The sequence below is a fragment of the Labeo rohita genome, chromosome 21, assembly GCF_022985175.1.
Source record: "Labeo rohita strain BAU-BD-2019 chromosome 21, IGBB_LRoh.1.0, whole genome shotgun sequence".
Taxonomy (NCBI): Eukaryota; Metazoa; Chordata; class Actinopteri; order Cypriniformes; family Cyprinidae; genus Labeo; species Labeo rohita.
In genome coordinates, this window is record NC_066889.1 from 4,854,951 (window position 1) to 4,871,937 (window position 16,987).

Genomic DNA, 16,987 nt, shown 5'->3' on the forward strand with positions numbered 1-16,987 from the left:
AATGCAATTACACTGTAACAAGGACAACAGAAAATAAAGTTTAACTTTTTTTATTTACTGTTATAAATAGCAAAAATTATTTTCATCATATTCCTATGACATGTCATATTTTATTTTATTTTATTTTATTTTTATTTATTTATTTATTTATTTATTTGTATTTATTTTATTTTTTTTGTTGGCCAACAGTAGTTCTGCCTTAGATTTTGCCCGGTCCCCCCCAAAAAACATATTTTTAACAACATATTAGTTACATGTTACTGAGCATGTAAAGTGAAATGTCATCTGTTATATTGTCACCTGACCTTATATGTATGTATATGTATTAAGAGTTTCAGTAAAAAATAACAAATTCAGTTTGATAAAATTAATGCTGATTAATTTAATTTACTGCTTGAAGTCCAGATAAATTAGATTATTTGAAATTATGATTGCACCAAATCAACCCAAATGTTTTCTTTTTCTTTTTAGAATGTTGAAATGATTCCATACTAAGCTTAGTACCTATATGCAGAGTGAAACTGACCCAGAATCAGCTGTCCCCTCCCACTCATTAACCCCACGAACATCCCAAACCTTGTGCGGTTCTACGATGATTTTAACAACCCCGCTGTCAGTCAGGATAAATAGCACTCCATCCCTGATTGTTAAATTATGTCCTCTATTATTCATCAATCTGTTCAGTGGCTGCATTAGAGGAGTGGGTAGGTATGACAGACAGACAGAGGGAGAGATGGGGGCGGCGCACAGGGGTTAAACGCAGGAGGGAAGTGGCAAGACACACTCACACTGATCCATTAGCTAATGGAAGCCTAAAGCACTGTCACTTAACCCCCTGTGTTCCCATCATTGTCACACACACCTCCCAGCCCCGTGTGTGTGTGTGTGTGTGTTTGTGAGTGAACATGTGTGCACACAGCGTACTTGAAGGTAATAAAACAAAGATCAAGTGCAGTATTCATGTGTGAGTGCATAAAAGACCTGCAAAATGATTGTGTTTCTCTACAAAAACATCCATGCACACAACACTGGGACTAAAATGGAGCAAGGAAGAAGTTACAAAAATAGCTCATCTAAAAACAAAGATTCTGTCATTAATTACTCACCCACATGTTGTTCTAAACCTGTAAGACCTTTGTTCATCTTTAGAACACAAATTAAGGAATATTTGATGAAATGCGAGTGCTCTCTGACCCTGCATAGACAGAAACGCAACTATCACGGTCAAGGCCCAGAAAGGTAGTGAGGACATTGTTAAAATAGTCCATGTGTATCTGTGGTTTGACCGTAAAGTTATAAAGCTATGAGAATATTTTTTTGTGCCCAAAGAAAACAAAAATTTACTTTATTCAACAATTTCTTTTGAGTAATTAATGACAGAATGTTCATTTTCGGGGTGAACTATCCAACCCAGTCTCATAAAAATACGTACCTCTGGGTACTTTTCTGCAGCACAATTTTATATATATAATATATAAAACATATATATATAATTTTTTTTTTTTTTAAGTGCAGGCTTATAACACATGTGCATGGAATACTCGATTCTGATTGATCAGTTACCACATTCATTCATCCGGGTAACTGCAGTCGGGACTATTTGCTTGCTGAGACCATTTTTTCTTTGTGAAAGCTTTGCGATTGTTTGGCTCGATAAAATACTCAAATCAAACTCAAATCAATATATCAATATGTCTAATTTGAACTTGCCGCTTGCTAGCAACTGCTTTCTTCACAGAAACTTTGCATTCAGATATTTCAACTCAAATCAATATTTCGTGACTAATTATTTCGTTTTGTTCGCGTTGGGCTGCTGATAAGTTTGTTAGGCTTTATTCTGCAAAAACAACTGGCTGGATGTACATTATCCCTTACATAAATCATATCGCAATAGAGGCATTGCCTTCTCTCATGTGACTTTCCCTCATTCATTCTTAATTACCCCCAACAAATCCACCGCACGCTTTAGGGGGTTTGTTAAAACTCAGTGGGCTCTTGGGAAGGCGAGAGAGACACGGACTCTGCTTGTAACTTTACCTGCTGGTGTCACTGTTGGACAGTTTTACTTTAGAAAAACAAGTGATTTATACACTTGTTTATGTCATGTTTGGTAATATTTGCTTTGTTTTATTACATAGTGACTAGAATACAACTAAAATACAGAATGCCTTGGAACCCAACTAGCAACTACCCTGGAAACATAGCAGTGAGCCTTACATTGCACTACTTAGAAAATGTAAAACTACAGTTATATTATTTTCTTTTACAGTACAAAGCTGTACACTGTATAAAACAATTTGTTGAGTCAACTTAAAATAATTTGTAACCTGGCTGCCTTAAAATGTTAAGTTCAGTCAACTCAAAAAAAGTTTATTTAACTTGAGATGTTAAATTATACTAAGTGACAACTTAGATATTTGAGTTGAATCAACTTAAATTTTAAGGCAGCTGGGTTACTTATCCATCTTATAAGTTTAACAAACACCAATATCTAAGTTGTTACTTAGTACAACTTAACATTTCAAGTTGACTAAACTTATTTTAGTTGACTCAATTTAAAATTTTAAACAAATTATTTTAAGCTGACTCCACAAATTGTGTTTTTTATTTTTTACAGACACATACATTTCAGCATAGAAGTTAAAATGTCCCAGGAAATCAGTTCAAGTAAAAAGACAAGATTATGCAAGATAATTGGGAGAAAATGTAAAACTGACACAGCCTTTGAATTCACACAGAACTCAACCTACTGTACTAAGTCAGCGGACAGACATTTTTCAAGCCAGTCAAATCAGTTCATTTTACATACAGTGTGTGAGTATATCTGCTGATGAGTGTAAATGTAAATGATAAATCAATTAAGTGCCAAATGCATTTTAATTTAAAAAGGACCAGAGCCATCATTAATACGTTATAGCGACAGTGTGCATATTCTCTATGCCAGAAGCATGTAATATATTAATGAACTAGAGTCATTAAAACGGGTCCATATTACTAATAAGGGGCACTTAAATTCTGATGTGAATATAAATTAACTTACTCTTATTGCAGATGACAGGCTTATGTGTGATCATGTGAAATGCATAGTCTGAACTCCTGCACTATAACGTCACTTCATTTCTTCATACATATATAATTAATTGCTTTATTACAATGTCGTAACGCTGAACGCTGTACATTTTAATTTCTTACAACAACTAAAATTTAAACAGCTTGGTGTTATTCCTTACATCATGGATTCTTTTATTTTCGAAATTAACAACAACTACAGTTGAGAAGAAAAAACACAAAGAATGAAGAGTCACAGACAAGAGGAAACTTTAATTAAATATTGTGAAAGTCAAAAAGTTATTTTACAGTTCAAAGGTAATTTAAAAAATGATCATCTTTACAGTAGTTTCTTTTTATATTTTTCACCAGTAATAACTGCCCACTGAAAGTCCAGTCTACAACAAGTATGTAATCAACAAGAAAAACAGAAGCAGATGACTTGTCAATTTGGACGTGTGACATATTCATCAATAAGTCAAATAACCATCAAATGATAACTTTGCAATTGATGCCCATTTTAAAAATGGGAAATGCATGATTCAGAGAGAAACAGAAAGTTTTGTGAAGTGATGCACTGGAACAAAAAATGGGATGAAACTTAAGACATGAAAGTGGAGACGAGTGTCATGGAATGACATGAACGAGCGGATAACTGTATAGACTCTTGTGCTGTTACTCCATAGTTTAACTTGTTAATTTATTTTTTCCTAACCAACTATCTAAATAATTTTTTTAAAAAATAAATAAATAATGTAAAAAAGAGAAATCTGCATTAAGACATTTCATTGTTGGTACACTTCCACAAAAAAGATAACGATTGTGGAACTATTGACAAGGGAAATCAAGGAACAGATATGTGTATTACTTTACCTTTTAAAAAAGCAAATTCCAGAGAGAAAATATTCAAAAACAGGGAGATATTACTGTATCTGTATGAATCTTTTTCTCTGCAAGTTCCAGAGAAGCAAAATTAAAAGATTATATTGTTTACATGGTGAATATATATTCTCAAACTTCATTGCATTAAAGTACAAACTATTTAACAAATCTTGCCATCTGAAACAAAACATGGTATAACGACACGTATTAACAAGAAAAAAACCCAATCGCTCTGTGCGAATGGACTTAAAGAAAAAAAGGCGTTTTTTTGACACACAAAAATTACTATACAAACTAAATTCCAAAATCACATTTATGGACACAACTTGGCAGATGACAAAATAAAAACAAATCGATGAGCGAAAAACACGCAAACATGACAAATGACAGTTTGAAGCATGTACAATTTCGAGCGATACATACATACAATATTCATATGGATATCCTACATATATCCCTTCGTGATCATCGAAACCTCAGAGCTAAAGTCAATGAGATCTGCTAAGCATGTCGTAAACATTATATCAGTGACACTAGGTTGTATAAAGCTGCCTTATGACTCCATTCTGATGTATAAATAGATTTCAAACAATGACTTTGGCAAAATAAAAGAGAAATATAAAATCAAACATATTTATCAGTCTGTGCAAAGCACACACGCTAGAATCCAAAGTAATGGCTTCATCTAGATCTCAAAACTTTTGTGAAAAGGGTACAGAGCTTTCACAGTGCTGACTATGCCGTAACATCAAAACCCTTCAACTTCTAAACATTCGATCAGACTGATCTACATCGGTAGTTCTCAACTGGTGGGACGCACATGAAAATGGGCTACATTTCTGATCTCCCTAGTAAAAGAGTAATAGATTTAAAATGCATTCGTTTTATACTAAGTATAGTTCAAGTCCATTAACATAGTTACTGATATATCACTTGAGACTTATTGAAATAAAAATTTAAATTAAACTTTATTTGGAGTACTACTTGTGCACAATGCACATTTCTTAAAATTAAGCCTAAAATATGTTTTAACGTAACTATTAAAAAACTGTATGGTCTTTAAATAATATCGGTCTTTAAATGCAATAGTTCCACTTTAGCACAATCAAATATACTTAGTATATGTTTAGTTAGACTTCAGCACTACACTGTAAAAAAAAAAAAAATAGTTTCAACTTAAAAAAGTAAGTGCTCATGCTGCCTTAAAATTTTAAGTTTAGCCAACATGAAATGTTAAGTTGTACTACATGAAAATGTGGATATTTGAGTTGAGTAAACTTAAAATTTTAAGGCAGCACAAACACTTTTTTAAACTGAAACTACTTCAAGTGTGCTTCTTCTCAATTAAAGTGCTTACAAATACAAAATTAGATGTTCCAATTCAGCAGACTTTAAGTACACCAGTTTAGTATACTAAAAGTACAATTACATATGTTTTTTTTATTAAGTACATACTATGTATTTGTAGTATACTTAGTATGAAATAAATGTATTTTAAATACATTTAGTTTATTTACTTTTCGCTAGGGCTGATGGGACATAAAATGCAATGAATCATGTAATGGGCATACACTGTAAAAAACAATTTGTTGAGTCAACTTAAAATAATTTGTAACCTGGCTGCCTTAAAATTTTAAGTTCAGTCAACTCAAAGTTTATTCAGCTTGAAATGTTAAATTATACTAAGTGACAACTTAGATATTTGAGTTGAATGAACTTAAAATTTTAAGGCAGCTGGGTTACTTACCCATCTGTTAAGTTTAGCAAACACAAATATCTAAGTTGTTACTTAGTACAACTTAACATTTCAAGTTGAATAAACTTATTTTAGTTGACTGAACTTAAAATTTTAAGGCAGCAGGGTAACAAATTATTTTAAGCTGACTCAACAAATTGTGTTTTTTTATTTTTTTACAGTGTAGTTCTAATTTTACAGTTCATTGCTGATTTTAAAGACATTTTCATCACATCTGCATTATAACTTCAATGCTGTGTTGGGCAAACTCTGGGTCTCGAAGCAAAACCAGTTGAGAACTACAAGAAAAGCAAAACGGCTCCAGCGAACATTAAATACTTAATCGTCTTCCTCCTCAACCTTTTAGTCGGTTCATTCAGAACTTTACCTTTTTTGAGGGAATCCATTGCAAAGTAAAGTATAAAAAAAGTTATCACAGTTTTTTCTACAACACAAACAAATTAGGAAAAAATGTCATTAAAATGGCATAAAACACACTAATTTGCATTTTTGCTGACGTTGCAAATACAAATCCTCCATAGGGAGTAGCTACAAAAAGAAGGCAGCAATCGCTTTTTGGGCTTGTGTCTGTATACAATGAGTACTTGTCTTTGACTCTCTTGTGCTACTATGGGTGAGTGTTTGGTCTATACATTTCGGCTTTGCATAATGATAAAACTGGGTAGAGATGAGAATGAAATGTCAAATGTTGCCTTCAAGTCATGTTGGATTTACCAACACAATATCTTCATCTCCAGTGAGAAACTTTAGTTTCTTTTCTTCAAGTATGAGTTGCTGCAATGCCAATTAAAATCTTTGTGGAAACAAACTGATCTTAATAACTTTGAAATGACTGTTAATATGCAGTTTGTGTGCTATGGATCAAGAATAGCAATGAAGCTAAACCAAAAACACTACTTTTCATTCTTTGAAGGCATAACTATATAAAATACATACACAGATTACATGCATCCTATGCTTTTAAAGGGATAGTTCACCCAAAAAAAAAAAAATTAATTAATTTCATTAGCATTGTTTACTCACCCTCAGGTTGGTCCAAACCAAGCACAAAAGATATTTTGAATAATGTGGGTAACCAAGCACGTTTGGAACAACTTGAGGGTTAGTAAATAACAAAATTTCATTTTTGGGAGAGCTATGCTTTAATTTTGTAATGATGTTAAAAAGCTTGGTATTAATTTTGAAATTGCCAAACATGCCAATTTTCCTCAACCAAAGTCTCTTCAAAAAAGTTCTTCATGACTTCATAGAAGGACTTGAAGGCAGCATAATCTCAGCAAATGGAATATGAGTATGAAAATCAAGATGGTGACAGTGAATTGTTTTTTTTAACTATGATAAAAAAGGCATAAAGTATATTTTCACCGCAGCAGTTTAAGTATGAATTTACATTGCTGGCATTTTGTAGACGGACAAACTTCACTTCTTCAACCTCGAAAGCAATTTCGCAAATTCAGTGGGACATTCCTGCGCAAAAATCACCTGCGATCCTTCATCTACGTAAAATCATAAATAGAAACCACTGCAATATTGTGACAGGTATCATTTCATAAAAGGGTGGTACACACAGGAACACACAAATATGATGGCAAATCAATAACTACGTTTTTAAAATAAATAGACCTCTCATGTTATAGTGTAGACGGGCGGCTGAGCATCGTCTGTGCCGTCGCCCCTTATCTTAAAAAGTGTCTAGAAGGTGAGTACAAATTTCAACATCAAAACAGGGAGGTACAACAGTTCAGTTCGATATTTTTTCTCGTATTGTTCTTCTATATCTTTTTGTTTCAAAGCAGATTGTGTTTAAAAAGGGCCTGAGTTTGTCGTTTTTCATCCTTCAGAACGGGACCGCCAGGTCAGTCCAGCGCCGGAGTTTTCTGCACACGCTCAATGAAACCAGTGGCATGAAAGAGCGTGTTTCATCTTTCTGTCTGCACACAAACGCACACACACACACACACGCACCCTACATTGGAGGAACGATCATTCCAGGGATAACTGTGAAGAGAGAAAGACACAGAGTGTTAGTTTACTTCACAAGCCAGTTTTCAAACAGACCTGCAATGAAACTAACATCTATGAGTATGAGTTGTACAACAAAGCCAGCATCAGCTACGAGAATGGTCATTGTTTCATAAATTTCCGCAGTTCTGTAAACTCGGAAATCTGTTTCCACATCTGCTTGCAGGAGAACTCCACTTCCAGAACAACAATTTCAAATAATTTACTCACCCCCTTGTCATCCAAGATGTTCATGTCCTTCTGTCTTCAGTCGTAAAGAAAGGAAAGCATTTCAGGATTTTTCTCCATATAATGGACTTCAATTGTGCCCCCGGTTTTGAACTTCCAAAATGCAGTTTAAATGCAGCTTCAAAAGGCTCTAAACAATCCCAGCCAAGGAAGAAGGGTCTTATCTAGCCAAACGATCGGTCATTAAAAAAAAAAATTGTATACTAGCTCTGGGATGCGCGTCCACGACGCTACATACTACACATCAAAAGGTCACATGCGACGTCGGCGGAACTACAGACCCAGTGCTTACAAAGCGAACGTGCAAAGACTAAGGAAGTGCAAGTAAGTCAAACACTGTTTACAAGCAAAAAGGTACAACGATGTCGGACGATTCTGAAGTTGTAGGAGAAAATGAGACGTAGTTTTTCGCCATATCCTACTTTTTTGAGTCGGAGTACACTGACGATGAACTTAGACGTGATTCCACAGTATGCTACACAAGCTTTTGTGCTTAAAAAGTATAAAAAATGTTATTTTTTGGAAAAAAAATGACCGATCGTTTCGCTGGATAAGACCCTTCTTCCTCGGCTGGGATCATTTAGAGCCCTTCGAAGCTGCAATTTGGAGGTTTAAAATCGGGGGGCACAATTGAAGTCCATTATATGGAAAAAACTCCTGAAATGCTTTCCTCAAAAACCATAATTTTTTTGCGAATGAAGACAGAAAGACATGAACATCTTGGATGACAAGGGGGTGAGTACATTATTTGTAAACTGTTGTTCTGGAAGTGGACTTCTCCTTTAATAAACCGTGGCCCCTTCGGATAAGGGATAAATCCTAATCTCCTTCAGCGTCAATGCAAAACGAGGCAATTGAAGAGTCTGATTAAACATTTCAGCTGACTCCTAATTGTTTGCAAGCAGTTTCTGGCCATGTAAGGTCATGCCTGGTGTACACCACTAAAAATAAAAATCTGAGACAGTCTAATGTAACATCATGCCAACGAGTAACATCACTCTCACGAGTTAGGTCAACATGAAGTTTTTTTAAGCGTGAGGAAAATGCTTAGCACTGCAGATCTGGCTCAACATGAGTTTAGCAACTGCTGACAAACAAGAAAAGAAGAGAGGTGGACTGTTTTGGAGGAGTTGTGTTTTCTAGGAACCGCTGGAGGTGAAACACAAACCCTGAAAGCATGCAAACACACACGCGCACATAAAATTGACACACGGTAACAATTTTTAATGCAGGTATATAGCATGATGTACTGAAACAGAAAACTGGAATGTGATATATTGGAAACATGGGATAATTAAAGGTGAAGTGTGTAATTTAAATTATGACTGTTTTTGAACACGTTTCTCAAACTCACATCACTGAATTTCTTATAGCTGGGATTTTGAATATTTTAACATCAGACTACACACTTCACCTTAAAAATAAGCATACTTGTTTTTATGCTAGAGCACTGTTATTTGTTGGTATATAGATGATCAGATTTAGAAACAGTGGGATGGATGTGGGAGGAGTAACGGATGAGTAACATACTTCAGGAGAAGGCCAGGCCCTGGAGCGCGCTGGCTGTGGAGTACTTGTTAGAGTCGACAAAAGACTGATCTGAGGGTAGTGGAGAGAAGAAGAAGGGAAAGGGAAAGAAGAGAGAGAGAGGTTAATATCAGACCGAATGATGGGTGAGTCAAAAGGAAGATTAGATATTCATGCCTCTAGTTTACTACAGCATAGATCCTCACTGGACATTAGTGGTGTCACATACACTACCATTCAAATGTTCTGGGGTCAGTAAGATTTATTTATTTATTTTCAGCAAGGATGCATTAAATTAAAAAATGACAGTAAAGACTTTTATGCTGTTACTAAAAATTCTACTTACAAATGCTGTTCTTTCAACTTAATATTCATCAAAAAACTTAATAAATATTAAACAAAACAACCGTTTGTAACTGATACTAATAAATGATTCCTGAGCAACAAATACAATGATTTCTAAAGGGTCATGTGACACTGAAGAGTGGAGTAATGTAAAATATCTTCAAATATAACATAGTTATTTAAATTGTAACATTATTTCACAATTCTATTGCATTTTTATCAATTAAAGACTTAAAATAATTAAAATAAAATAAAATAAAATAAAATAAAATAAAATAAAATTAAATAAAATTAAATTAAATTAAATTAAATTAAATAACATATCAGACATGTTTTTTGTAATTACACTGACGTTAAAAAGTTTGGGTTCAGTAATAATTGTATTGTTTTTTTTAAAGAAGTCTCTTATGCTCATCAAGGCTGCATTTATTTGATCAAAAATACAGAACTATTTGTAATATTGTGGAATGCTATTACAATATAAAATAATGGTTTCTATTTCTATTTTAAATTGTCACATGATCCTTCAGAAATCATTCTAATATGCTGATTTATTATTAGAATTAACTATGTTGGCAATAGTTGTGCTGCCAAATATTTTTTTGGAACCTGTGATACGTTTTCAGGATTCTTTGATGAATAAAAAGAACAGCACTTATTCAAAATAGAAATCTTTTCTAACAATATAAGTCTTATATATAAGTCTATATAAGTATTCTTTTTTTTTTTCAAAAAAAAAAAAAAAAAAGAAAAAATCTACTGAGGTCAAACTTTTGAATGACAGTGTATAAATAAATGCTGTTCTTTTTAACTTTTTGTTCATCAAAAAAAATAAATAAATAAAAAAAAAAATATATATATATATATATATATATATATATATATATATTAAGCAGCACAACTATAAAGAAAGAAAATGTGAATGATTTCTCAAAGATCATGTGACACTGAATACTGGAGTAATGATGCTGAAAATTCAGATTTGATCATAGGAATAAATTAGATTTTAATGTATATTAAACTAAAAAAGCGCTATTTTACATTGTAATAATATTATTAATAATATTAATTTTTTTTCTGTATTTTTGATCAAATAAATTAAAATAAATAAATAAATAAATAACGTGGCCAGCTACACTACAGGAACCAAAAGGTGCCAATTTGTGCTGAAACAGATTGGCACTCTTAAATTTTTTTAATAAAGTACAGATTTTCCTTTTGAAAAGTCGACCCTCTGGAAGTAATTTGCACACTTTTATACAGTGTTGTCAGTAATTGTGGTGAACATTCTTTTTACTGCTGCAGTATTTTCACTTTTCAAAGTTTGATGATGTCATTACTGTCATAAAAACCCCACCCCAGCAGAATCTGAGTGTGAAGTACTTGTGCGTTACCTTGGAGACCGTTCCCATTGGTGCTGGTGCATGTAGGTGGAGGTGAGGACTGGGGCCGAACGACAGGAGCGAACGCGCTCTTCTGTTTCACAGCTGAAACCATGTTTGCCGGAGAGAAGGAGAAGATTCCAGAGGAGCTGCTGCAGTTTGAGGGCAGGCTGGTGGAAGAGGCCATGGTGGGGCTGGAGGGGACGACTGCAGGAATGCAGAGAGCAGGGTTGAGAAATACATTTTGGATTCAGTAGAAAGACAAGGAAGGAAGAAATAAATTAAGAAATAAAAAGTCTTGTGGGACAAAGTTTAGGGCGGAAACGATTACTCGCAATTAATCTAAATCACAGGAGAATACATTTTAACAACAGTTTTTTTCTTAAAACATCAGTTTTGATGCTAAAACAGTTCTCTGATACCAATTAAAAACCAGGGGACAAGTATAAACAAGCTACTCAGGTTATAACAAAGGCACAAATCCATTAATCAGGTCTTAACTAATCAATTAATGAAAATTGGAAGCTTAACAGAGGTTTCTGAGATTGACTGAAAGCGTCTGACGGAGTCAGTGAGAATTGTATAATACTTGTTAACACTGCAGGATGTTAGCCTTGCAATTGAAGTGTTGCTCCTTCAATTACTTTATTGAATTAATTAACAGTCTTTAATACACAGGCCAAAATGGAATTTAAATTTGCTAGAGGCAATAAAACCATTTTTATAAAGAAGACCAAGAGTCATTGGAGGATAAAGTGGGTAGGGTTGCACTGCCAAATTCTTGATTGCTTTGTTTTCCTTTGCGAGAGGCGTTTGTGTCAAAGTTTTGCGTGCCGCTCGTCTCGCCTTTTTGAAGATTTAGCGTCAGATTGCCCACACACCCTCACTGCTCAAGTCATAATTAAACTAAACAAACACATCACTCTCGGAATATTCCCAGTTCTTTTGTCTCTGGCTCACTTTCACATGTCTGGTTAATTGGAAAGAGCGAGCAATTAAGTATTAGCTCAATAAATAACAGCTGGAGTGAGGTGGCACTGTCAGGCGCAGAACAGAAGAGAGAACTTTTAAAGAGCTGTTGAATATAGACTGCAGAGCATTGTGGGAATTCTCAGTTGGGAATTCTATCAGACCTAAAGGCCCATACTGTCAGACTTCCTGTGCTGATTGTGCATCAAAGACAGAAGTTCGTTTGGAAACAAGGGCTTGTTGGAGCATGTGAATTAAACATGTCAACTGTCAAATTTCATCATTATAGTTATAAAATGCTGTTTAAACGCCTTTTGAATGTATTTTATTGCTCATTTACACTTGCATGTATTTAAACATTGTGCATGAAAGCATGTCACAGTAGGTCTGACGTCTTGACATCACATTTTGTCACACGTCTTAAGGTGCATGTCAGATTTAAAAGCTACAGCAGGGGGAAGATTTTGCTCCAATTAAAAACATCAATCTGTTCCTGACGTAAAACAATCATATGGCTTCAGATAACTCTGAATATAATAAACGGACCATACAGACCCATACAAATATGAATGTAAGATTTATTTTGAAACAATGGTCACACTTTATTTTAAGATCCAATTCTTGATATTAACAAACTATTAACTACGACTTTTGCCTCAATAAACTACTAATTTGTTTATTATTAATATTTAGAAAGGTAGTTGTTAAGTTTAGGTTTTGGGTACGATTAGCGATGTAGAACATGGTCATGTAGAATAAATGCTTTATAAGTACTAATAAACAGCCAATATATTAATAATAGACATGCTAATAAGCAACTAGTTAACAGTTAGAATTGGTCCCTATACTAAAGTGTTACCGAAATAATTTTTACTCACAAATTGCTAGTAAATAGTGCTGGGCAATGATTAATTGCGATTAATCGCATCCAAAATAAAAGTTTTTGTATATTATATATGCGTGTGTACTGTGTATATTTATTATGTATATATAAAGACACACACACATACAGTGTATATTTTGAAAATATTTACATGTACATATTTATATTCATATAGTTTGTATTATATATATATATATATATATATATACATATTTAATATATAAACATAAAATATTTTTCTTAAATATATACATGCATGTGTGTGTATTTATATATAGTGTACATAATAAACATGCATAGTACACACACATATTATGTACACAAAAACGTTTTTTTTTTTTTGGATGTGATTAATCACGATTAATCGCTGCCCAGCACTAATACAAAGAAATGGGGTCACATTTTATTTGAAGGTCCAATTCTTGCTAGTAACAAACCATTAACTACGACTTTTGCCTCAATAAACTCCTAATTTGTTTATTATTAGCAAGGCCGTTGTTAAGTTTAGGTATTGGTTAGGATTAGGGATGGTCATGTAGAATAAATGCTTTATAAGTACTAATAAACAGCCAATATATTAATAATGGACATGCTAATAAGCAACTACTTAACAGTGAGAATTGGTCCCTATACTAAAGTGTTACCGAAACAATTTTCACTTACAAATTGCTAGTAAATTTCACAAACAGTTTAGTACTGGGCAATGATTAATTTCGAATAATTGCATCCAAAATAAAAGTATATTATGCACAGTACATATTACATATTATATACATATTATGTAACAAAAGCTTTTATTTTGGGCAATTGTTTTTTTATTTTTTGCAGTTGTTGCCCAGCAGTACAATAATTACAAAGAAATGGGGTCACACTTTATTTGAAGGTCCAATTCTCACTATTAACAAACTCCCGACTACAACTTTCACCCCAGTAAACTCTTAAATGTGTTGCTTATTAATATTTAGTAAGGTAGTTGTTAAGTTTAGGTATTGAGTAGGATTAGGGATGTAGAATACTAATAAAAAGCCAATATGTTAATAATATGCATGCTAATAAGCAATTAGTTAATAGTAAGAATTGGTAGCTATACTAAATTGTTTACCAGAAATGGCAGGTACCACATTAAATGAAATGTGAAATTTGGAAGTGGAAAGACTAAAATAATATTTTCTTCTACATTTTTTTCATTTCCACTTTTATCGGAAAAAGAGCAGCTTTGACATTCTGCTAAACATCTGCTTTTGTCTTTTATGTAAGAAAAGCAGACTGTATAGAATATCACATCTCAGAACTCACTTGCGTAGGGCGAATTGGCAGCAGAGCCATTCAGGAAGCTCGGGGAGCCAGTCAGGTTGGTCATGCCGCTGTTGCCATATCCATTCATGCTGGTGGATACCGTGCTGTAACTGCTCTGCTGAGGGGTAGAACTGGGCACATATCCGTGTGGTGATACGCTACTCGTGTTACGACTGAAACCTGCAGTCAGACACAGAGAAAACTTTAACTCACCTTTACGTCAATGCAGTGTGGCAGTATACAGCTTTGATGAACTGTACCCTACACATCCCACACATTTTCTTTAGCACACGCTTGAGCAAGTGTGTATGTTTGTGAAGAGGTAAAAGTGAGAGAAGCAATATCTCACCCTGGTTTCCACCCTGAGACGACTCTGAGACGTTAACGGCGAGCTGTCCGGTGAAGGAGTTCACTCCCATCATGCTTGCATGGACAGAGCTGTTGGTGAGGCCGGTGAGCTGGTTGTGGTTTCGTGGCACATTGTACAGGGCTTCAGCAATGTCTGCTGCTCGCTTCAAAATGATTTCCTAAGGAAAAATGATCCATCATCTCTCCCAATTGAACACTTTTAAATTAGAAAATATGGGTGTTTATTTTATTTTATTTAGACTTCCTTATTATAAGGAACTCTGCAACTAAATGTCAACTAGCAGTTATTAATATACTAATATATTAATAGAATGTTTCTGTTTTTTTTCCAACACATATTCTACTGACTATAAGTACCTTTGCAGGTACATTTCAACTTCTTCTACTAACCCTAACCTAACAGTCAAAGTCTCTACTAATGTTCTAATAAATAAAATAAAATAAAATAAAACAACATAAAATAAAATAAATTTAAATTAAATTAAATTAAATTAAATTTTGCATTATATGAAGGTCAAATTAAAATCTTTTTTATCATTACTTTATTTTTTTTCCCACTTTTCAAATGCTTTTTATATGTAAGTGTTATATGTTACTGAAAAACTTTTTTTTTAAACTTTGCATTATATGAAGGCCAAATTAAATACTTTTCATTATGACTTTTAATTTTTTTTGTACAACCAAAATAAAAATGAACAATTTTGTATTTATTGTTTTTCATTTAAATATATAACACAATTATATCCGTTGTGGTTTCATAACTTTCATGGCTAACTACTTTGTCACTATTTTTTTTCCCCCTTCAAAAGTTAGTATACTTGTTTACAACAGTAACAAAGTACATTTATAAAAATAAAGATTCCAAAAGGGTGTTTTTGCAGTGATGCCATAGAAGAACCATTTTGGTTCCCCAAAGAACCATTTTGAAGAACATTTAAAAAATCTACAGAACTATAAAGGACCTTTTCTGCAATTGAAAGGTTCCATGTTTAAGGTTCTTCATGGAACCGTCGATGCCAAAAAAGAATCTTTATTTTTAAGAGTGTAATCGCAATGCCACCACAACATTTAGCTGAAAATGTTCACGATTTTCAGTTTTTAAAAACATACTACATAGACAAACTAAATAAACTAGCAAGCGTCTAAGACTTTTTGAATGTTCTTTTGTTCTTATAGGCTTTAATTTGCAGGTTTGCAAGTTTGCAAGGCCAAAAATGCAGACAGAAACACCTATATGTTTTAACAGTAAACTGAGCGAAGGAAATTTGTCATATTACAACAATAAGTTTCAATGAGTTTCTTCCTCACCTGGTTATTATGAGGCATTCCATAAAGTGCTTCCACTAGATCTGCTGCTCTCTTCAAAATCACTTCCTGTGTTCAAAATAAGACACGAAGGAAATATTAATGATCAAACAGATTAAGAACCAGTTTCATCCTCAGTTCATTCTTTATACAATTACAATCCATATTACTTGTCACTTGTAACTGTACAATGTGATGCCGTTCTCTTTCGCAGATGAAAAAGGGTCGAATTTCCGTTTAATAACATCAGTGATCACAGCCAAGTGGAACACATGGAGCTGATGTTTGCTCAATTGTTCTGTGTCTGTCAGGATGAAAAAGTGCAGTATTTCAGCAAACATCTGCTTTGCGTTGAGGAAGGACAATGCAATCTATGTTTGCAGTGAAGGTCACTCGGTTTCACAGTACTGGGCAATAACTCAGCAGAGAGCCGGCTCTCGTAAGAGCTCTTGCGATGACGGTACATCAGAGATGGAATCGATGCGTTCCCGCTAATGAGAAGTAATTACTTTAACATACGCTTTTCTGCGCAGTCACATGATGGGAAGAAGGACAACGGGTGTCATGATTGTTTAAGTGCAATGGCTGGAAAACATTAGCGACTTTTGTGTTGCTTTAATAATGTGATTATGTGGCTTGTGCAATATCTCCACATTATCAAACTAGCATGGGATGTGCAAGCGAGGGAGAAGTGCACCAAATGGCACGCTTGTCTTGGCCAGTAAAAGTTGAGACACGAAATCCTGCTTGTTGAACAAATTTTCACAAACAATGAATTAATGATGCAACATGGATCACATCATGTAGATTTGTCATTCGACTTTTCTCATAAATCAAAGGCAATAAGTCAAAATGCTCTTATGGAAAAAACACATGAATTTCAAATCACATTTTGAAGCACATTGTTTCACATGTGAAAATGTTAAATCTCAAATGCTATTTAAATATGTCCACACACATGGCCACATTCCTTAG

The 16,987-nt window shown here is 33.8% G+C and overlaps 1 protein-coding gene across 5 annotated transcripts in view; it reads right to left on the bottom strand.

Moving 5' to 3' along the window:
* Positions 1-3,301: 3,301 nt before the first annotated feature.
* Positions 3,302-16,987, bottom strand: part of ebf1b (EBF transcription factor 1b) — a 155,073-nt gene continuing 141,387 nt past the window's right edge. For 2 of the 5 annotated variants that reach the window (XM_051092971.1, XM_051092970.1), the window contains exons 12-17: positions 16,016-16,081; positions 14,688-14,865; positions 14,339-14,518; positions 11,203-11,397; positions 9,467-9,535; positions 3,302-7,684 (exon numbers count right to left, since the gene is read on the bottom strand). In XM_051092971.1, the coding sequence (XP_050948928.1) occupies positions 9,468-9,535; positions 11,203-11,397; positions 14,339-14,518; positions 14,688-14,865; positions 16,016-16,081 (687 nt within the window). In that variant the 3' untranslated portion in view covers positions 3,302-7,684; position 9,467. The remainder of the gene's footprint in view (positions 7,685-9,466; positions 9,536-11,202; positions 11,398-14,338; positions 14,519-14,687; positions 14,866-16,015; positions 16,082-16,987) is intronic. The other 3 variants (XM_051092974.1, XM_051092973.1, XM_051092972.1) reach the window with 2 other exon arrangements.